The sequence below is a fragment of the Bombus flavifrons genome, chromosome 1 (assembly GCF_040668555.2).
Source record: "Bombus flavifrons isolate JBK064 chromosome 1, iyBomFlav1_principal, whole genome shotgun sequence".
NCBI classification, from domain to species: Eukaryota; Metazoa; Arthropoda; class Insecta; order Hymenoptera; family Apidae; genus Bombus; species Bombus flavifrons.
In genome coordinates, this window is record NC_138442.1 from 21,404,054 (window position 1) to 21,428,549 (window position 24,496).

The 24,496-nt window shown below is 38.6% G+C and overlaps 2 protein-coding genes across 9 annotated transcripts in view; one reads left to right on the forward strand and one right to left on the reverse strand.

Moving 5' to 3' along the window:
• The window catches only part of LOC138181441 (uncharacterized), a 208,517-nt gene that overhangs the window by 122,975 nt on the left and 61,046 nt on the right, over positions 1-24,496 (forward strand). For 7 of the 8 annotated variants that reach the window (XM_069116228.1, XM_069116264.1, XM_069116235.1 and 4 more), the window contains one exon: positions 9,669-9,950. In XM_069116228.1, the coding sequence (XP_068972329.1) occupies positions 9,669-9,950 (282 nt within the window). Of the gene's footprint in view, positions 1-6,830; positions 6,981-9,668; positions 9,951-24,496 lie in introns of those variants that run through there. The other variant, XM_069116281.1, reaches the window with a different exon arrangement.
• LOC138181029 (uncharacterized) lies at positions 523-3,537 on the reverse strand. The gene is made up of 4 exons (XM_069115509.1): positions 2,663-3,537; positions 2,094-2,261; positions 1,693-2,025; positions 523-844 (listed from the first exon to the last, which is right to left on the reverse strand). Exons 1-4 carry the CDS (start codon positions 3,535-3,537, stop codon positions 523-525), a joined length of 1,698 nt encoding a protein of 565 aa, XP_068971610.1.

The window sequence follows — 24,496 nt, forward strand, 5'->3', positions numbered from 1 at the left end:
TGTCGCGGTAGTCATCGGTGATGCATGTTACTAAATTTGTTTAGAATTATTGTTCAAGTGGTTACCACTTGTAAGAAAACTCTACATCTGGTCTTTTTAGTTTTCTCAAGCACCGAAGCCATCGATAGCGTGTAGACAAAAGACTGCAACGAAGACAGACCATAAACAGTAGACAGGCGACGTTGGCTTCGGGGTTTTCAGTTATTGGGTAACACAGCTAGCGTGCGGATCTGGACCAGCTCAAATTGTATTCTTACTTATAATTACACTTCTATTTAAATATATTTTCTACCTTACAATTTATTCACGAGTTTCTCTGTTTATACATCGAATAACCTCAACAATCGTTAAGATAAGATCAATCGGATGGACTAAAGAATTATCAACAATGTGAATGAACTAGGGAATATTGTCGAGAAAAAGAAGCACAAATACAATATAATATTTTGCAAAAATTAAATGTTACATGGTGTTATATATTGTCAGCGTATTTTAATTAATTTCGATTTCGTTATTATTATTTCATTTGATGACTTTGCTTGGCGCCACATATTTCCATCGATGTCTTTCTGGGATAGGAATGTAGCTAGGGCTGCGACTAGCTTTACCCTTTTCGTAAATGAGATTATCCGAAGCTTTTCGAAAGATGTATGTCGACAAATCCAAACTCGCGTAAGCCGTTTTAGAAGAAACTGCATCGCGACCCGATACCAGCCGATGTAGCTGCAAGTGCAGTGGAAGTCGTCTCCTTCGAACGGGACAACTTCTCACTGCTCGTATTACGTAGACGTATTCTGTCTGCGTTGATTTGCTCACCTGGTTCTGCTGATCGGTCGTCAACATTCTAGACAACATAAATGGTTTTCTTAGAAAAGGTTTGAGCAAAGCGTCAAACAATACATCGACAATTATAATCAAACTGTAGATGCTTATACACATATAGCGCCCACGAAAAGTATTTCAATAACATTGCATTTGTTATAGCATTTAAATCCAAGTTAAATTGTTTGTCGTTTGGTAGGATTTTCATACGATCAGAAAAATGTTATTATACGTACAATGAAAATGAAACGTAGAAGCTGACAAAGATCTCTCGAGTGGAAAAAAAGTATGTACAAATATTCGCTGGAAACACTTTACTCTCGACGATCTGTTGAAATTGAAATCTCCCAGAAATGCATAAACATTCGCAATCTAATTACAAACCAAAGCGACGCTTATTCGAGTTCCAATATTAGAAAATTACAGATCCACTAGATACACAATTTTTCCGAAACATTCGCAACCAGTCGTAACCGTCTAATTTAGTCTAAAATCGTCTAATTTAAACTCGATTTTCCATTTCGAAGAATACGCGAATCGAATAATCGTTGCCTTACGTGCGGTTGCCCGAATAGAAAATCTGCGATTTGGCTGGAATGAAATTTTTATAGGACAAAGAGAACCGCGTTAACGCGAAAGAGTCGGCATAAAGCATAGAAATTTTGTCAAAGTGTCGACTGTCTGCAGACGGTGTCAGAAGCCTGTGAATAATGAAAGCGGCGTTGCGAATCGACGATGTTTTCCCTATGTTCCGCGCGCGACATCAAACTCGCGCCTGAATACGTTTCCGGGCGTAATTTAAGGCTCCCTGGGCGTGACGCTGGTTGGCAAATTCCAACGGGCCGTTAAATAATTCGTCGAACAACGTACTTTCTAGGCCCGATCGATCGTTCCGCCACGGCGTTCCTCAGGCAAGGCGCATTGACTTTTCTTTCCAGCTGAATATTCGAGTGGATGTTGCAGGTGCTGGTTGCCATCGAATTTATCGAGTCGCGTACACGATCCAGCAACGTCACGTCGTTCTGTACGTCGTTCTTTGAACGATTTCCATCTTGTTCCGCGCGATCTTGGCGTTTCGCGATCCTTTCGTCGACTATGGCGGATTGGCTGTCTGACGCGTTGTCGATACTATTCCGCAGGCTTTCCTCCAGCTCCAGCGAATCTCGGAAAAACGTTTGGCCTTTGACGCCGAACAGACCTGTTCTAAAACAATTGCGCGTGTCTACCGAGAAACGATTCGAAGAAACGAAAGAAACAAACATCGAACATACCTGTTTCCGTTGTTGCGCCTTTTTCTTGCGAGCACGTTCTCCGTATCGGAATGAGACTTCTTCAACATCGCCTGTTCTTTCTTTCGATGCCTCTTCAATTCCATGACGATCATACGTCGAACGATAACGTTCAATTCCTCCTCCTCTTTGCCGGAACTGGTGGCGCGTCTGTCGAGTATTTTTTCCAACAACTTTCACGTGTGCATCGTTTTATGATGTGTGTAATTATACGGTATAAGGAACGAACGAAAGCGTAGTGTGTTTAGAAATTTAATGCCACGGGTCGATGACATTTCTGCAATTTGCTTTTCCCTTTCGAGAAAACACGGGATTACTGAGTTACTACCCGATCCAAATCAATCCGACAGATTAGAAAGCGTTAAATAATATACGAGGACAGAGCGATGACATCGCGTTCGCGACAATTTCGGTTGAAACCGTGGAAAGGATGAAACTGTAGTTCAAATTTCAATCGTATCGTTTCGATTAAAATTTCAGTCGCGAGTATCGACAACGAGTATCGTACGATCGTAAAAACACATGGAGTATTTTCGTTCTAATTGACTTACGATCGGCTAAAGAAAATCGTAGATTCCGTTCTTCTATCGTTCCTCGTCGAATTCTTCTTTGGAGACGATCCAACGTCTTCCTCTCCATCTTTGCTTCGAGATATCGCACTCTTGCTCCAATGAAACGCAGATTTTTCTTCCGTACAATTTGCCTCGCTTTTTGGGTCTATTCCAAACTGTTCGTCGAAATAATCGTCCTTCCGCGTACGCGCATCGTCATCCTTATCCGTCGCCTCGCAGAACGAAAATTCCTCGAACGTATCAGCTACCTTCGCAGCATTTTCATTTTCTTTTTGTTCCACCTCCACGGATCCTTTCGATGCACGAGCAGTTTCTTCCGATGCATCCATCTCGAAATCAACTACCTTTTCGCTCGGAAGTTGCTGCGAATTTTTCATGAACACGACGTCCTCTTGCAAGATCGAAACGAGAAACTTCTCCGCCAGGAAACGACTCACCGTCGTCTCCGAAGATTTTTCATTTCTCATCTCGAAATTTGCCAAACGTTGCTGCGAATGTCCGCCGCCGTCCCTTCCAATTTCTAAATGCGCCTCGAATTTATACGACGAACGAACCTCGTTGTTGTTCGGGCACGTATTCTCGTTTTCACGAGCAAACGCGTCCTCTGCATATCTTTCCACTCCTGGAACCATGGCAACGTTTTTCATCATAGCGTAATCGCTGAGTTTGCCCTCGGACCAATCTATAAATTTCGACGAGGATGTTGCGCGGCTTTCTTGGAACGTTGTATCGTACTGTGAATTCTTTCCCTCGCTCGTCGACGGTTCCACGTTTTTTAATTTATCGGCTGCTGCATCGAAATTCGTTTCGAGAGTGACGTCGTCGTTCGACGTTTTATCTAAATAAACGTCCATGTCGTTTCTAATATTCTCCCCGGTGATTTCTATCGAGGTGGAATCATAACGACGCTTCTTTCGCTTTGCCAAATGACTTTTCAAATTCTTCCAGAAAGATGCACGAATATCTCGAAAGATGTCCCCGAGTAGACGTTTGACTGTGCAAGGCTCGAACTCCGCACGCCTATGCACGCTGAAAGCAGATCTTCGAGGAAATTAGTCGATTCTTATCGAAGTTAACTGTCTTTTAAAATAATAAGAGGAGACAACAAGAGTATTCGTTTGTGCCTATGATATAGTATAAAAATCATCGAATTTATTCTTTAAGAGATTAACGAGCTGTTAAATTAATAACGAAATAGATATATTCGAACATATGGTTCTTATCGGAATTAGCTATTTAAATTAATCGATAACAAATTCAAGAATTCTCTTACATTATTCGACGATCGTCTAATCCATCCTTGTGAATACTAACAAGTTTCTATACATCGACAGAAATACGCGAGAATTTCCTCGTATGATAAAAATCCAGCGAGTGAGAAGATAAGTACGCAACAATCTGGAAGTCAGCAACGCCTATCGGATTGGCCGACAAAGCGATTACTCATCGACCGTACGCAATATTCGTTGCACGTAGAACGAAAGTCAGCGTCAACTTGGAAATTGAATCGAATCGATCAACCTTTTCGTGATTATTCGATTTGACGGGCCGCGATTTAATTACTTTTTACCATGGTCGCGGAAGTAACGGATTCCGCGTACGAAAATTCATCGGAAAATAACAGGGGGTGGGTCGGGAGCGCAATCGGCGCGATACAATCAATTAAATTCAATTACGAGGTAGCCACGCGTACGAACGGGCTTGCGCGACAAAATCGACGTAATTACGCTGGTTCTCGACAGGAGACCTGGTCAATAATTGATTTCCTCCGCGCCACGAGACGCTTCTCGGTACCAGATGATCCGACGTCGATTTCTTCCACCTTCTTCTCGACTTGTTCACCTCGTAGATCGATAACAACCTCCGGACGCTCGACACCACGAGCAAAACGTTCCACGCGAGGACAACGAGCGAACAGATGCAGATTAGTGGTAATATCGAGCTCTCGTATCCCAGGATACTTGACATTCGCATAGTAGCAGAATCATGCAGGTAACACGATCACGAAAACGAGAATTTCTGCATGTTATCCTTTGCAATTTTTTTTTTTTTTTTTTTGTTACGTTAATTCTTTTCCTAATGAAATGCAAGTAATTTTCTTTCCACGAGAGATTTAGGTTACCGAAAGATCCGACTTTTGCGGTTGCGACCGAACGATTTGCGATTGTTTTTTGCTTTATCCCGCAATGTTCCGGTTTAGATATACCTACGCGAAGTTTGTTCGTTTCCAACTTTTTGATCGTTTGGTTTTTTTTTCATCCCTTTCATTGTGCGCGCGTGACTTCCGGGAGAGCGGCACAGTCGGGAACAATGTAAAAGTGGAGTAAGTATAGCATTTGTAATTTGAAACATGGCTGGACCGTGGCGTAGTTTGGAATTAATTTCCCGGAACCGTTCTAAATGCATTTTCGGTGCAAATATTTTTCGCCGACGAATATGAACGCGAATATTCAAATGCGTGGGAATTAAACCGGTCGCGGTGCATCAAGGAAGACGAATTTCGAACACGTTCGATAAATTGGAAGATACAATTTTATGCAAACGATATTTCGCCTCAGATATTAAACGACCCAGCCTCTAGAATTGCAAATGTGCTGGATGTTAATATGTATGGCACCGTGGAATTTAATATGTCGTGTCACGGTGATTTTACGGCAGATACGATCGGGTCGTGACAAACGCGATCCATTACCGACAACTGTCAACTACATGTTTAAAGACTCAATGTCACGAAGTTCGAGGCCACGAAACGTAATGAGAACGGCGTCGTGTTACCGGAACTCGATACGAAGAACGCGGACTCGTAAAGTTTCGTATCCTTTGAATTTCGTTTTTGAAAATTGATAGCTTCTAGTATTCAATAATTTTTAGATAGCAGATATCGTACGGTAAATATCGTGTCAGCCTACTGTATCGTAAATCGTAAAATTGCATGTCAACATGTTTTACGTTACGTTAATACATCGGACAACAAAGTAGAATTGAATAAACTATTGACTCAGCTCCTTGGAAATCATTGAAATTTCTACCGATATTTTTATCGTCGGTTTAAGTTCTCCGCAATTTAACACAAACTTCCTCAATTTCATTGAACCTGATAGTAATAGTAAGAAAAAGGGTACCTATTCTATCGATCCATTATCCAATAGCCCATCATTAATGATTTACTAGTTGCATAAAACTGTAGGTTTCCAGATCAACACGTTAGATACCAACGACGATATCGAGTATCGTGTGTTCTTAATTAATTATTACTTGACCTAAGTTCCCTATAATTGATAGATATCAAATTCACAAAGTTCCCCAAATTGCCACGAATCGCCTATGATTTCCAAATATTATCGAAATCGATCAGGATCGTATCAAAAACTAAATACCTGTAACGACGTTATTTCCATTGATAAACTCGACGAAATCCATACAAAATTATATCATCCAAAAATCGAGCGTTTCTTTAAACCACTCAGCATGAAAATGCGAGAAAGTTGAACGAAATCTGTCCATAATAACCGTTCCAATCGCGATATTTCGGCTGCAAATAAAGATAATGTATCTATCAAGGGATTAAAGGCGAATCGGGATCGCAACGTATCACGTTCATCGATCAAACGTCCTCGTTTCTTTCTCGTCGACGAGTATTATCTGAATGAAACGGTGCCCAGCGGTATCGAGCATTGGTTTTTCACCACTTCCTATCCACGAGTGGTGTATCGAGTATCCGGTGCACCCTTTAATTCGTACGCATCGCACGTATACGTGACGTTGACGATTCGAGGACGCCGTTGAACGTCAAACGCATGCCCACGTTGCGAGGACTCTCTAATGGAGTGTCCTGCCAGGTCGAGTGGCTCCGTTGCATATCATTTACCTTTACGAGCAAACGCAGTTACACACTCGGCATAACGTCGATGCTTTAATCACGTGATCCTGATTCTCGGTTAGTCGGCTACGTTTCGACCAATCTCTCCCTGGAACATGTCGTAAGTTACCGCTTCGTGTCACGTTCATCCTCGTGATCCTCTATAAATAAAGTGTCCGACGATTTTATGCTCCGTTGCCGGTCGATCTCACTGCTATTAGGCTTCGCAAGATCTACGTTCATGACGCCTGCAATTAGTAGACTGCGAATGTTTACGCGAATTTACGCACGTCCGTACAATTTAGCTTTGCGAATGTAATTCAAATACAGATTTGTTTGGCATATCAAAGATTGCGATTGAAACGCGGATACCGATGCAGATTTGTATTTTTGCGAAGAGAATTAGAGAGATGGAGTCCAAGCTGATATTTGTTCCAGGTATTAAATGTTACAAGAAATATTCTATTTCGGATATTTCACTGGCTTTAGACGTACATTTGACAAATTTTTACATTTTTAAATATCTCATAAATGTATAACAACGTACGGTCTAGTTATATTATAGTATACGCTGTCGTAAAAAGAATCCAGGAATATTACGTAATATACAGGGTGGTTGGTAACTGGTGGTACAAGCGGAAAGGGGGTGGTTCTACGCAAAAAAGAAGTCGAAAATATAGAATAGAAATCTTTTTTTTTTTAATTTTGTTTTTAATTTTTCCATCGAGACAACGATCTACAGTGAGATCCGTTATAACGAGACGCGATAAAGTGCGAAAATTCAAAGTCGATTTCCTCGAAAACAAAGCCTCGAACGAAAAATTGTTATTCTATATTTTCGACTTCTTTTTTCGCGTAGAATCACCCCCTTTCCGCTTGTAGCACCACTTACCAACCACTCTGTATATTTTTGTAGAAAGAATCGAATTACGCCGTACATAACGTAATAGCCGATTATGAAAACACGGATTAATGAAACGTTTGGAAATGATCTCTTAGAAGAGTGATCAGCAGACAAGAATTGAAACTAAGAAAAATTACGACACTTTTATTCGAAAGTCCCCTGCTTAATGTTAACACGTATACTTACGAAGTAATTCGAAATAATCTTCTCTCCTATGAAAATCAAGTTACTCCGTTGACCGAAAAAATCGAATATACGATTGCAATTGGAATCGAGGTCGAATCGTAAACTACTGGATTTCGACGATAACCTGTACGGGGAATTTGGTGAAAGTTGTATCATAATTTCGTATTTGAACGCGGAGATTTTGGGATGCTGTGTAAGCGAAGGGATTAAATAAAGTGTGCTTGTATGAGTTACGAGTATCTTCGTAATTGTTCATGATTGACATGTATTTTGAATGCACGATTTGAAGTACCTCCTACGATAGAAATTATGCTTTCCTTCGATAGATCTGATAAATTACTCAGATCCTATAAATAGAAATCGTGTAATTATCATAACGAAGCTACATCGAGTACAGTTAGCTCTACAATGGGTGCCACTAGGTCAACGTCAAAAATACTGCATTAAAAATGACAAATGGATCTGTCAAGATATTAAGTCAGACATCGTTTCTCGATGCCTTAAAACTCTAGCATAGACAACTACGGATATTTTTAAAGAGCTTTATTTTCTACCAAACAACATTCTCTTCCCTTGCCATCGAAATGGTTGCTACCTGCGCAAGCTTCTTACGCGAATATCGAGACTTCTGTAAGCTTCTATTCGTTTCCATTCGCAAGAAAGTGCATTATTGTTTCGAATCGAACGACAGCGATACTGTAGCAGAAAGATGATCACGCAACGACGAACATCGAGTTGATACTACTTCGATATCGATAAATTCGATATTTGCAACCGTACAAATTCAGAAATAAGGAAACGGAAAACTGATAAACCACGATACTTGCTCCATTACAATTTTACTAAAGGAAATCTAACGCGATAAAACTAGTCACGATCATCCTGCGTTACCACTGTACATCCTTCAACGTCGCACGACAATAACGAACAATTTTCACGCGGATTATACCAAAGGATAAGGAGAAATATATTAAAGACACCGCGAAAGGAAGTGAGATAGATCGGCGTAGCGGCGAACGGGGGAAAACGTTCCCTAAGTGACGACATTTTCACAGAATGTTTCCCACAGCTGGTCAAAAACCCGGAATAGAAGAAAGGAAGACGGAGACGCGGAGCAGTGTATTACTCCGGTTCCGTGGCCCTCTTAGGAGCTCTTAGCGAGTCGTACGAAAAGTTTCATGCATACGAATGTACGAGAAACTTTAGATGCACGGCGTTTCACGACGTATTTGGAATTAAGGCAGAAGAGCAGCAAGAGAGAAAAAGAGATGAAACGTATTGGAATAGGTGAGAAAGCGGGGAAGAGAGAGAGAGAGAGAAATAAAGAAGGAACACGTAGATATTGGAACAAAAGATGATACAACGTATATTATTACTTTCATAACTCGTTACTTGTCATTCGGTAAAATTGCACTTTTTTCAGAATGGCACTATGCAACGATAACGGATGGATAGGAATGCATGGAACATGAAAGGATAATACAAAAGTACGTACAGTTTCACGAAACTACATACACGAACTTCGTACACGGTGTACATAAAATTTCGTTCCACGTTACGACGGATGTATCGAGTTTTAGTTCAAACGAAAAATACTTCGTTGGAATGTATCGAACGCATCTTGAAGTGTCTTTAAAATTAAGTTCGACGAAGTAGGAGCGTAACTGTGACGTGACACTGTAAGAAAAGGAAGAAGGACAAACGGAAGAGGAAGAAAAGGAAGGGACGATGAGTTTTGTCGCGCTCGTCGACAAAATAACTTAACAGATCCGTATCTTAGATGCTGAGATAACGGACTCAAGTCAGAGAACGTAGGAGAAGCGTTTGCGAGAATTGCCTTCGGTGTATATCTCTCTGATGGCTGAGAACGTCGGCGTACAATATAAAAATGTATCGAAAGAGAACGAAGCGGAATAAAAATGAAATAAATGAATTTAAAAAAACAAAACGAAATAAAAAAAAAGAAACAAAAAACTCACACACAAACGCAAGGTAATTGGCCTGATTACGAGAGCAACATGATTTCTGTCTTGCAGGCGGCGCGGAGACAGACGCGGTACAGGCGATCTTGGCCAGATATCTTCAGAGGCGTCTTCAGGGGTCGCAGCTGTCGACGCCGCCGCCGCCAGCTGTCCTCTTCAGTAGCAATAACCAGACCAGAATGAGACACGCTCAAAGGACTACCAGCAATGCGTTGCCGAAGAATGTCAGCGAGAAAGAGAGGAGGGAACGCGTGGAGGATTACGAGGATTACGAGGACGACCTTGAGGGTTTCGAGGACAGTGAGAGGAGCAGGACCAGATTCGATCTCTTCGCCGGTAAATCCTTGAGCTCCGCTCATATTCCATTTTTCGGATCATTTCGTGTCTTGATATTCTATCACTCGAGTATTTTATGATCTTCGGATAAGCTTTTGTAATGGTCTTCGGTGAAAGGGAATTACAGACGAGAATATGTCTACTATATCTCGATGTTCGATCGGTATTTTAATTTAATAGATCGGTAAATTTATTTAAGGATTTCCCGTTGGATGAATTGAAAAACAACGACGTTTTTGTGCTTCCCCGATCATTGAAAGTATGCAGCGACTTTTGGTAAAATTAACGCCGATTTTTACTCGGATATAAAATTAATTACGTATATCTACCGATTTGCGTTATTGTTAATTTAATTATCATCAACTATGTAGAGTATATTTAAGTGTATAATACAAGTCGATAATTGTAGTGCTAGCGGTTTACAGAACGCGTGTTAGAAATGAGAATTAAGACTGTAGGTTTTAGAATACGTTACTTTCCTACGTTGCAGCACATAGTTGAGGGGGGATAATCACGTTAGCATTCGGACGAGAAGAAAGTGGAGTTGCGCGAGGACGTGGAATTTCGGACAGAAAGTTAGCCTCGTAGCGACTAATTACCAACAGTTTCTTCTAATTACTAAGGGTCCATTCGCGAATCGGTAAATGTAAGAAACTCCGAAAGAAACTAGTCTTCGACTCTTTTTATTTATTTGCCATGTATATATCGTTATTCGTAATCAGCAGTATCTTTCTTCACTTTTCGTCAAGTTTTCGATCAGTTCAACTGTCACGTTACAGCAAAATTGATTTCACATCGTTATTTACGTTATTCGCATAATTATTATTACAATTATTAGACTACGGATTGTCACACATTTATGCACATTATGCGTTTAAAAATTCATAGAACGCCGTGCAAAAATATAGTACAAAGTAACCAAAGCAGAATGCTCGTTATAATTTTTACTTAGTAGATGAAGCAAATTTCTATCGGGTTTCCATTTTCTTACCTGCGTTCAAATATGAAATTTAATAAAAAATTACAATCTAATGACTACATATCGTATATCAGCTTAGAAACAATAGCGATAAGATTCATATTCATCGCCTATAGTTTGCTTACGAGTTCGTGTGGGTAAATGCCATGCTTGCCACGTTACTTGAAGTTATCGCGGATTCATTTACGCATTGACGCCAAGTTTGAAGCCTGTGCATGGCTACGTGATTACTCTTCTGCAATTACCACGTTTAATCCGGTTATACCGTTATTTAGCCAGCCATTCCTGTTATTACACGTAAAATACAAGGATGAACGGATTATCGAGCGAACCCGTGTGTAGCTATGCAGCACGGATAATCAAATAAAACGACGGCTAATCGGACAATCGAAGATAACGGGCGATACCTATCCAACGACGCAGACATTGCTACTATTAATATCTGGATATTCGAGCAGGTCTGTTATCAGTAGCCGAATAACGCTTTCTGATCACTGGCCTGACTGATCGTTTCCGTTTCAAACGATTTGAAATTGTTCGTTGGCCGGTCATCTATATTCGTTTGCTCTGCTCCTCAATGGAATTATTCTGTTCTACAGTTAGCTTGTCTATTTGGATTTGTAAAATAATGTTGCAAATTGGAAATGGAACGGAAATTTCTCTATTTGCAAATGGAAAAGATTGATCGCTATCGCACGTGATATAGTACGGTTTTGCGAGGTACTAAAATGTTCGGATGTTTGTTCTGTGTGTCTCTAACTCTAAGTGTCACTGTGTGGGTTTTCGTCTCGTTCTTCTTACGAGTGATGTATCTCTTCGATATATCACTTTTAAAGTCTTTTTATATTAACAATGCTTTCGTAGCTCGAAAGACATTTTAGAAGTAACGATGTGAAAATCGTTATTTAACAATCAAATATATTTTGTGCTGCTTCTTATTTTTCCTGCTCTTGGTGCTTGCATCGATGTATTTTATCGGATATAAAAGAGAAAAAGAAGTTTTAAACTCTCTTATCTGTTAATCGTCTGTAACGAATTCTACGTATACAAATTTCTTATATTCGATCACCAGCTATCGCTAAAAATTCCAAAATGAAAGATCTGGAATCTGCTGCTTTCGGTTAGTGCGGAATTTCGGCGACGCTTCGCAAGACGGAAGCGAGGTCATCGCTGTCCACCGTCTCGAAATTACTCACCTGCCGTGTGTAATGCGATGACAAGGGTGTAGAGGAGCGTGCATTGACGTCACAATGCCACACGCCTCTGTTCGGAACCGTTCTGATCGTGTCGAATCGTTCGACGGTAGAACACGTCTGCCTTGCTGGCTGCACGCTTCAGATCTCTCGCATCTCTCAACCCGGCGCGAGAATGCTTTCGTCCATCGCAAATACCGCCTGTTCTTCGCGCCGTAACGTGTATTCCTTGAGTAGTTTGGATTTTCTAACACAGCTCGCGTCGACCTGCATTGAGATTGAAATTCTACTTCGAGAATTTCTCGAATTTCTCGAGATATATAGGAAATCGAAGAACATGGTCGAAAATTCACGAAAACGAGGAACGTAGGAACGTAACCACTTCTTTCTTGATTTTTATTATCAACAAAATTGTAGCGAATAATAAATCTCTTCGTTTTTTGTCATTTTTGTCGTATATTTTTTAATAAATTTATTTCGTGCACAGACGATTGTACTGTTGTATGTTCATTATTAAATTCTTTTCTTCCGTTCTATTAATTTTGAATGAAATGTATGTTTTCAACAATGCGTCCGCCGTATTTTTTAATACTAATTTTGTACTATTGTATTATAAATTAATTGCGATAGCGGAATCGTAATAATAATAATAATAATAATAATAATAATAACAATAATAATAAATTGTATATTGCACACGACTACGTACAGTACCAGAGTAAACAGTAATAACAATAATAATAATAATAATAGAACACGTACAGATCATGTTTATATGTAATACTATAATGTGACACACCGTGAAGTTAATCGACTGACCCCTTAATTTGCATTCCATTTCCAAGTGGTAAATTGTAATTTGCAGAAACGTTTAAAATGCCATTTCACACTTTACATAGGTTAGAAGCAAAATTGCATAATTTCAAACGCCGCTTTATCGTCGTTTATAAACTGAATTAACAAATTTTACAGAGTTTTAATTACGTGTTCTAACGAACCGACACTGTTTACCGTATCTTTCAATTCTACACGTTTAGTTTATTTTGCATTTTCATCAAAGTAGTTGTACGAAATTTCGTGCAACTAATTCCGGCAGCATTTCGTAGTCGCTGGTTGCCACGATTCGCATTCAATTTTCATAAAGTTCCTTTGTAGCTGCTGACGAGACAAACGGTGCACTTCATCATGGAAAAATGAGAATTGAAACTTTCTCTTTGTCTTTCAAATTTCAGACTCTCGAGAAAGTTTGCGACATCGTGCTAAGTCTTACGTCGAAATTCGCGTCGTGCCTTGAATCTCGCAGAACTTGAAATTTTATTCCCTTACCATTCCTTCGTATAACAATTCTTACATCGAATAATATAAAATTTTATAAATATTAGAAAAATTTCTCTTCGATGTTAATAAACGAAGATCGTTGCCTTTCCAACGGATACGATATAACAAAACATAATTTGTGATATCATTTCATCAAATTTTTTCTTCCTTTAAATACCACCTCCGACACGTATGTTCATGCGTACAGCAATTAATTTACTAGACATTATCACATTATAACACCGAACTAAGTTTTACGGAAAGATATCTCGATTTCATATTCGGCCAATTGGTTCGATTTTAATGTTATTGAAAATATATGGAGCTTATTCAAATCGCGTGTTTCCTCGTCGCTAATCGCAGGATCTTCACGTTTTTATTTTGAAGACAAAAGTTCCAGATGTTTGCCAAATTAATAAGGAGGATGAAGATATATGGAGAATGTCAGATTTGGAACGATTTAAAATCAAGACAAAAAGAGGAAATATAAATTATTAATACGCTGCGAATTTTTATGCAGTTACAAAAATTTGCAATACATCGATATTATAAAATTGCAGAAATGCACAAAATTTACGTAATACGTAAAAATATCAAAAATATCCTGCTTTCTATAACACTCGCTAAATAAAACAATGTTTTACCCGAGCCTATTTTTTAAATTATATTCTCGAAAATATGAATTTGCATAAAAATTCGCGGTCTAATTATCAACGTGTGTACGGTTACGGTTACAGTATAATTACATATATATTAAGTTACATGTTATTAACATATTAGAAGTTTCTAAATTTTGCTTTTAAAATTCTCTCGCGTCTCTCAGTTTCGCTAAAATAGCGAGAACTGTCGAAAATTTTTAACGAGCCAAATTCGCTAGATCGGGACTGTAGAACTTTCGAAAGCAAAATTTTCAACAAAATCTGCTTTCCTTCGTGTACCGAAAAGCTGAAGCTCGTTCGAATGACCGGTGTACAGAAACAGAACGGAAACATGAATTCTACGACGGATTGACACGTATGCAAACGTGACATATTGGACCTTTACTCTATTTTTCCTCGTTTTATTTTTCTATTAACGAAAACGTTTCTCTACGGCCACCCCTCACCCTCAACTCCTGCCGAACGATTTAAAGTTCGTGTGTTCGATATTTCAGCCGAGAGCCTTGTCGTGCTTTTAATTGAGCGCAAGGGATTTCGATATTCGTGCGATGCAATATGCAATCGAGTGAGCCATCCAATCGAATGGTCACGGGTCGTCGATTGCATCGACGATGCAACGACAGCCGGGGCCGACTTGTTGATAAGTTTTATTTGTTGCTCGTCAACCGGTCCACGCTTCCCCTTTCCTTTGTCCCCTGTCTTCCAATCGGACTAGATTCGACGTTCATCCAATTAAATGTTCGCGGCCTGTTTCCCACCCGTAAACCATCGTGCAGCGATTTCTCTTTCCAGCTTAACGTGCCCGTTCCATGGCAAATCGTTTAATTACACCGGCGTTTGTTAATGTCTAGTAACACGGCCTGAAACGCGTTTTGTGATAGTATTCGCGAATTCGTCGATCGGACGTAAGATTACGTTGCGCCAGGTTCGTGCACGATGCAACCCAATTTATAGAGTTTAGCAGGATTATGCCTTGCATAATATTAAAACTGTTGAATTCTTTTGTATACAAGCGAAACAACGAAAGGTAAATCGGCAATAACATGTGTGCGATGAAAGAAATGTTGGTTTGGTTTCTTATACGTGTAAATATATATGAGGATTATATAGATTGTATAATATCATGTAATTATATGAATTATATTATTGTATATTTTATTTAGTTTTACGTAGTCTTTCTCTTTCGTGTTTGCACCAACTTGCGAACGGTGTTTTGCGTTAGGTGTAGATAGAATTTTAAACAACGATGTACCTACATATCGATTTTATTCTAAAATTTAAACAAACATATCTTTTAATTTCCTTACGTTAATTCAGACATCGGATAATTATCTTTCTTAGATAATATAATTTTTTCTTCGTTTAGAGAGCAAATTGAATATATCGATCATCCTTCCTTTTTTGTATTACTGTTTGTGAATTTTCAAAAAAAAAAAAAAAAAGAAAAAGAAGCATCGTGTATCAAATAACCCAAGAAAACTTCTCCTGATCTTTTTGAAGTTTGTTCTGTGTAATTATTAAATTAGAATTTCGTGACGTATCAAACAAATGTTGTCTTCCTTCCGATTCCATTACTACGTCAAATTTGATTTCATCGTTGGAAGTCGCGGAAATATAATTTTAACCAGACGAAGGCAATAGTATTGTGCGCAAAGAATAAGAGAACGGTAGAAATTCATGGCGGATTGCAAATTCGTTTCTCGGGACCGTGCAAAGGAACTGTGTCAAAAGTGTTTGCAGTATTTCGTTCTCCATCGCTTGAAAGTTTCCTTTGGCCCGCGGCGGCTCGGAAATTAACAGATATGTAGGCGTGTTTGCGGAGCGGGTAAAAGTCGCGATGAAACACGCGGAAGAAGCACGAACTTTCAAAGACCGTTTCTCTTCTACTTTTGGGAATGATTGGAAGGATCCTACGCTTTCAACTCGGCTGATATAAATTCAATTTATATCTTCCAGTTTCGAGTAAAAGCACGCTGTATTTCAAATTCATAAAATTCTTTTCGTAATATCGAAGGATGAAATTAAAAAAAAAAAAATTCTTATTCCTCGCAAGAGAATAATTAGACGAAAGATTTACTGCTCGTAGCTTGAACAATTTACAATTGAATAATTTTGATAAAATACCTTTACGAATTGATAGTAGTTGAATTTCGCGTTGATCGACTTTTAAAGCGAATGTACATTAATTTGTACTTAGTAGTTTACATTTTTCCTATAAAGCTTGGCAAACTCCTCGGTAAACTTTCGTAATCGATGTTACCGATCGTATTATGCGTGTACGGTTCTCGTATATCGCATCGAAGTTTCGCATCGACAACTTGATACTTTAACTACATTCTACTTAAAGTTGGCATTGTTAGATTTCTAATTTAGCGCTACTAATATCCTATCGGATAGCTGGTAACGTGATTGGTAAATTCAGACACTCGTCTAGCAATGAAATCAGCGTACGAACTAATTAAAACTCAATCGATGGTTTTATTTGAAGGAACACTCATCAACGAACAGACGCTTCGAAGTACCTCCGTACTCGAGTCGATTATTCTTTAACAATGTACATAAGTACACGTAGGAGTGCACATAGTCCTCGCATAGTACCTATGGATTTCCGATCTTAATACGCTTGCATACTAATCATTACTCGTTACTGGTTCAATTCCCAGGACAGTGAAAAAGCTGTACAAGAAATTCTTCCTTTAGAAAACAAGATACAAGAAATACAGAAAATGATACGCACGCAACTACGCTCTTTTACGTGTACATATAATAATTTCGTAACATTTGAAAACATACGGATTTTTGTAAATTGAGGTTTAACATCACAGGCCCTTTTTCCGAATTAAAAAGGGTCCTTTGCTTGTACAAGCGAAGTAATTCTTTTCCGAATTAATTTGAACGTCGTGTCGTAAACATAACTACATAGCGGAATTAATAATAATTCTACGATTCTTTATATTATGGACAAATTTCGATATCAGAAAGACGATCGTTGATCAAACGTATGTATTTCCTGTATTAACAAAAATATTCATGAATCGATCTTTCCTCTATTAAACCGGATTAAACAAAACGCCAATATTTCATTCATACATTACGTTTTGCTGTGTTTATTCGCGCATCGAGGAAATTTTAATCGAATCGTCGATAAATTCGTGTTTAAGAGCAAATTGTTGTATGTTAATATTTGGCGATTAATCTAACCGGTTGTCAGCATCTTTAGAATAGCTAACTTGATAAACACGTGGAAGATATTCGCTGTCATCTAACAGAACGCTGGTATTTATTGCGTTATCGTGTCACATTAATCACATATACGCCAGAGCATCGTGGAAATTGCATATTTATAAAATGACATTTCACTGTTTATTATATGTGAGACAATATGTTGCATAATGCAGCCTGAAATTAACATATCGAACATGTATTTTGCTCAAATAAATGCGAAACTAATTATCCGTTATCGCTACGAACCTTCATCTCGATCGACGCACGAACTAAATGTGTTTCCATTGTCCTATTTCGTTGATGCATTCGATCGCGTATCAAGCGATTAAGAACGCAAGCTCCAAAGAAATATGATATTTCGTAAAGTTATAATTTTCAGAATTTATGACATTCGAGTCTTTACGTGTCGTATACGATAGAATTAGTACGGTTTTAGAACGTAGTTTGGAATAGAATCTGCAAACTATGTAATTTCAATCTTTTGCTATAACATGTTATTATTCTCATATCGTTTAATCTTCTTGTTTCATCTCATTATTTTTCGCCTCATTTTCTTCTCTTTTCAGATAATATATATCCACGAGAATATTTCTCCAAATATCTACCTCAACGTTTAATGAAACTTTATATGACATCAAAGAGTTATTTTTAATTTACATCTCTCACGATTATGAAAATTAATATCGTAAATTTCAAAGGCATTTTGTGTCCAACAAAATGAAATTTACGTTTATCAGAGAGTACGCGAGCAGAAAGAATACGACGCATATTTTCCCAAACCGTCCGATCGCGCACGTTGCTTTCAAAACGTATAATATTCCGTTTCTGGCAATATTTCTTCGCTATTTTTATACTACATTACCGTTTCATATCCCTCTATTTATTTATCCCTGCTTAGAACGCGTTCCTCGAAATACACCAAGTAAATAATTTCATAGAAGATATATTCCCATAACTGTGGCGGTCATTTACCAAGCTACGGTGCAATATCGCGAGGTTGGTCGAATTACGTACAACCGTGCACGCGTACGCACACGCCAGGGGCAGTCGGATCGCGCGAAATAGCGATGAAATTTCGAATAGAGCCGATATCTGTTCATCACCTGTCAGCCGTTAGACCTATCATATCGTTCCGTCGTTTCTTCGACATTTGCCAGGAATTAATAATTGTCCATCGACGCGTATAATGCGCTCCAATGCGCGTTCACCGTTCCTCTGTCCCAGTTAATAGCTATTTTCTGTTATTTCAGTCTACCGTTCACCGTCTGCTTCAATTTATTTCGAAATATCCCGACGACAATGCCCTCTATCGCTTCGCTCCATGCTTATTTGATTATCGCTTCGAAGAAATTTATTTAGCCGAACAGCGTTATTTTGTTTGACATTTTGCGCGCGCGATGTTTCGTTAGAATCTGTTTAACTTCTTTACAAACTCAAACACTTTATACTAAACTGCTTTTCAAACTACTCGTACGAATATCGTTTAATTTTCTCATCCGTTTCTCCGTAATTAAAAGGAAAATTATTTATTTTCTTTATCATGTTGTACGCTAACGGTATGATTATTCGTAGGAACACTTAACTCTAATTTATTATTCATTTTGACAATACAAAGTGTACGTAGGAAGTATACAGGGTGGTTGGTAACTGGTGGAACAAGCGGAAAGGGAGTGATTCTACGCGAAAACAGAAGTCGAAAATATAGAACAAAAATTAAAAAATTTTAAAATCTTAAAAATTAAAAAAATAACGTCAATCGAGACGACGATCTGCAGTGAGATACGTTATAACGAGACGCGATAAAGTGCACGCGTACCGAGCGAAAATTCAAAGTCGATTTTCTCGAAAACAAAGCCTCGAACGAAAAATTTGTATTCTATATTTTCGACTTCTGTTTTCGCATAGAATCACCCCCTTTCCGCTTGTACCACCAGTTACCAACCACCCTGTATTTGTATTTACAAGAAATATATTTTCAATATTGATCTTCTCGAGTACCTTAAACTATTCTTTTATCAACTTCTATACCGCTTCTGTCTTATGTAACACCAAGTATATTACACAACACGTGTTAATATTTGTACTTTCGTTTCGATCATTCAACGTTCAATATACATTGCCGTTAACGCAACTATTGCTTCCTGCTATTATACGTTTTAATCATTCAATGTTTGTCATTCGATCGGAAGAACATAAAAAGATAATAAGCTTGCAACTTTATCGAAAAGAAAACATTTCTAACGAAAGAACATATGCAACTGTAAAGACGGAATATCCTAATGCGTTAAGACATTCTTAGTTAACCAACGATGCTTACAACCTACCTACCTATCAAATTGTATTAGGTTGTCCGAAAAGTTTCTTTCGTTTTATAAGGAAATAATAGACGCACAATGTTTTCTGTTTTATATTAGTTTATTGAATTATGCACGAACATAATAATAGAAATAGAACGAAATGGATCATACCTAATTTAATAAAATAATATAAAACAGCTTTCTCTGTCTTCTCTCGTTGTGTCTAAGGTATAGGTCTGTTAGGTGAGAGCCTTACTGAAGAGTCCACACTAGCAGATCTTGGAAGAAACACTCACAATATAAAACAGAAATTGTCGTTCGTCTATTACCACCTTATGAAACGAAAGAAACTTCTCGTACAACCTAATACCTACAACTGCATCATTGCTTATTCGATCAATTTGCGTAAACTTTAATTCGGCGAACGTTCGGTGCGCAACAGAAACTCGGCGCGTACATTTTCAATCGATTCATCTATGAGTTGGTTGACGGCACACCGTTTGCACTAAATAATTCGAACCGATGCCGCGATGTTTACAATCTCCCAGGGATTAGTCGGAGGAAATAGAAACTCGATCGAACGAACGATCGCTATGCGGATAAACGAATTTGATCGTGTCGTGTTTGGATAAATAATCGACTGTCATGGGTTTCGCGAGAGTCGATGTAATTCGATTGGAAATACAAGTCGCAAATCTATGTGGCCGCGACACGACGCTTTCATCGGGAAGTTGGCGAATAAGAAGGACAAACGCGAGATTTCTATCCCAATATCGCACGCAAAAGCGTGTAAACAGGCGGCCAACGGATTTCACTTGGCCTCTTTTCCTTTCTCTTTCTCCTCGACCCTCTTTTTCCCTCCGTCTAAATCTCGAACTCGGACCCTTTGTTCGTTTGCTCGAGCTCGGGAGACCTCTTTCAACTTCCAGATCCGTAGCAAGTATTTTGGAAACCTTTGCCGATCTTAGACTTCTCGTGAACCTTTCTGGAAAAACTTTTTACCTTCCGCTCGAAGCCCTGTTGACTTTTAGAAGCCATCCACCGGAAAATGTTCCTACGGCGCACTTTGTCGTGGACAAAATCACGTTCAACTCGGTTTTAAGAGACTCTTACGTCGGAAAGAAGATTACACTTTCCGAGGGCCAGAATTCTTCAGCTGAATTTCTTTCTCCGCGATTCTTCGAGACCAGCTCGCCCTCGCACCTTCGTCTTTCAATTAAACACGCGACTTGTAATTCCTATAATAATTTCTGATTTTATCGTACGCGTGTATATCTACAGTTTTACAATTTGTTCGCCTAACGTTATTTAGCGTAAGTTACGTGCTTCTATCTTTTAATTATTTCATTACAAATCTATTATTCTGTTATATCGTATCGTACGTGTTTTATACTCTAAATAAAATAAAATTTACCGATAAATACAATATTCTAACATTTATGACCCGCGGTATATATTCGAAATTTGTCACGTTCTTCTCTACGCTATATGCTCGGTAACCAACTTATACGCTTATTTCTTTCGTAGTTTTAAACAAATAACGTTTGATACTTTTAGAATTTAAAGTTTTCCGACCAATCACTTTCGAAAGTACAGAACGCGTATAACTCGTGAAACTTGAATCAGACGCGCGGTTACAAAGCGGATAACGATTCGATTACTCATTGCCAGTCGACGAGCGTCCACCCACGAAGGAGGCGGTTCTTGAAATCCAGCTGAAGCTGTTTCGAACTTTTAATCAGTTTACATGATTTCGCGGGAATTGGAGTTTCCGTGGGCCGCTATAAACGCTAATTAAGCCGTTTCGCCGGCTAGGATGCATTGTGTTCTCGCGCGTGTGGCGCAGCCTTGTCGCTTTTCGCCGCAATCACGGGATTTAAACGCTGACGGTTTAATTAGGGTTACACAGTTTTGCCTGCCGAAATTAGCGCGGTTGACGTCGGAGGTACAAAGGCTCGTGGGACTAACGCGACCCGTCGAGGGCACCGTTATTAAAATTACGACACTTCGTATTAGCGACGACGTTGCGCTACAAAGTCGCTGTTCTGGTAAAATGTACAGGGTGATCCTCTTATCTCGGATTTCTTGATATCTTACAGTCGAAAAATCGAAGCAAACGAGACCGTGAATGGCAAAACTAAAGTTTCGTGGGAAACAACGTTTCGATTATCGAAATGTTATTTATTGGCAAAATATAACAAAATTTATTTATTACACGTGCTATATTACCTTGTATAACTTCACTATGTTTTCATTTTGATAGTTTAAAGATCATTTAACTAACAACAAGAGGCATTTTATATTTTAGAAAAGGATCTAAGTTGATTACGTAGTTTCTTTAAAAAGGTTATAAATACCATTTTCTTATTTAATGGAATAATTGATTTGTCTACGCACATGTTCAAGGCTGTGAGTAACTGGCTCATAGCACTTGCGGTCTAATTTAGAAAACTGAAGAAATGCTAAAAACTATATGAATTTGTACGATAACATTTCCCTCTATATTTATCGATATTGGCATTTATATAAATAATCTTTTGAAAAAAAAAAAATTTCCTTAAATGGAACTTACAGCCAGGTTTACTTCCACTCTCAATTATGTAGTTATTTTTCTTGGTTCGAAACAACAAACTCGGTCGATGATTCACGATCTTTCCTCTCAACACAATTTTTATGTTCTCCTTGTCCTTCGCAGGTAAGTCCAATAAAATTAAAGTCAAAATATCTTTACGAGCTTTTTAAAGAAACCGTCAATGGCCTAGAAAATTGAAAAAAATTGACCTTTGAGAGGAAAAATCGTAAACCATGATATTCGTCGTTCTGAACCAACCAATTTTGTCCTAACATAACTTTTTGCATGGATAAAAATAACTAAGATATTAACCAATCTGAGATAAAAGAAACGCCATGTATATCTACATATGCACACACAAGCTCTGGGAAAAGTTAGCTTTTTCAGACATCATTTTTGTAACTTTCTAAGCTTTTGAAAGTATCGAGGCTATCCCTTCTGACTATCTTTTGCTTTATGTGCAGTTCTGTTGGGCTCGTTACAGAAGATTCGAACTTTTTTAATTTATCTTTCGAGTTCGTTTTAATTAAATGATCTTCTGCTAGTGCATACTTTAATATCTTTAGTTTTATATTTCTTTTATACTTCTTCTAATTATACAATATGTATACATTATTCGGTGCTGGTAATGAATATTGAAAGTTGAAGTAGTTTGCATTTTTATTTATGTTTCGAAGAAAATGAAATATAAATCTTATCGAATTAATACGTATTCTCAAGCTTGCAAAGTACTATAATTTCAGTCTTTCATATTCGTACAATATACTCTTTCTTTTTTTTTTTAATTAACGTGGAGGAAATCCGCACTGACACCAGGCCGCTTCTGGGGAAAAGCGGCGTGGTAGTGCCGGACTCCAACCGACTAAAACATCCACGATGACCAATTCCGGCTGCGATCGAGAGGGGCCCGGAAACCGGTGTGAACGACACACCGGAAAATTTTTTTTTTTTTTTTTTACGTGGAGGAAATCTTCATAGACACCTAACCACCCTATCGGTGCGGGCAGAAGGTAGTGCCGGATTCTTACCGGCTAAAACCTCCACGGGCGAGGTTCAGATCAGTGCGAGTTGATCGTCGAAGGCCCCTGTGTGCTTAACGTCATGCACCTTTAACCAAGCACTCTCAGTAAGTACACCCACAATATATGCAAGGGAGGGGTTGTTCGCTTGCCTGTTGTATATTAACTTGTAAGAGAAATTTCAGTTTTTCCGTCCAATCAACTTTAGTCTTGCCGAGGATTCGAACTCGCGACACGTCGTCTTCAGTTCTGAACCTTAACGAGCGTTTTTTTTTTTAGAGTTTATTTACCAAGATACAATTTTTAATACATATTGGGTATTCACAATAAACTATGAATTTCGACAAGGTGTGTTAGGCAAAAGTACCGATACACGACGGTACGACGTAGCCATACTATATTATGTGTCGGCGTTTTACATTTTTTGTGATTTTAAATCTATTCTCTGGATTTAAGCCGCTGGGGAGCGAAGCTTTTATGTAATTTTGTTTTTGGTTGATTTTTTTGCCCTGAAACTTGGTCGCAAAACAGGACTCATCGGTAGTTTACATTTTGGCGCGGTATGCCTTGAGGGGGGGATAATAGGGAGGGGTCGGGGGAGGGGGATGTCAAATAGGTTTATTTACAATATTTACAGATTATTTACAATTACACCTGTGTTATGCGGTGTCAGAGTTGTGTTCTGTCGGTTTACTGGTTCTCTCTCTTGTTTTATTATGGATTTGGAATCCACCAATATTTCTTTGTGTTTTTTCTGTGTTTGTCTTTAGTGTCTTTCAGAGGGAGGGCCATGTAGCGTAACTGGCTGTCCCGCCGCAATATATTCCTTCTAACTACGCTTTAACTGACAGTAGAAGTAGAATCCGAAAGTTTTAGTCAGACTAATATTACACGTTACATATTTTGCTTGATTAATAGTGTAATTCTCACAACTATTTAAACAATCTTCTATTATGTTAAACGTAGAAATTAATTTTAACGATCTTCTGATAATTCTAACAACCAAATATTTCCAATGGCCGATTAAATTAGTCTAAAACTTAGTCTTAAACGAACGAAATTTACACGGGTCACCACCACCGATTCTCAGCGCAGATTTACCAAACGATCTGCGAACGATCTATCAAATTCACAGCTTCGTCGCTCCTTTAAGAAACTGGAGAGCTATTTCGCCAAACAAAAGATCCCATTGAATGTAACGAACAGCCAGAAGAGCACGAAATAGAATCGAGCATCTCGTTGAAACGACAAGAATCGCATCCTCGTTTCGTCCAGAGGTTCGATG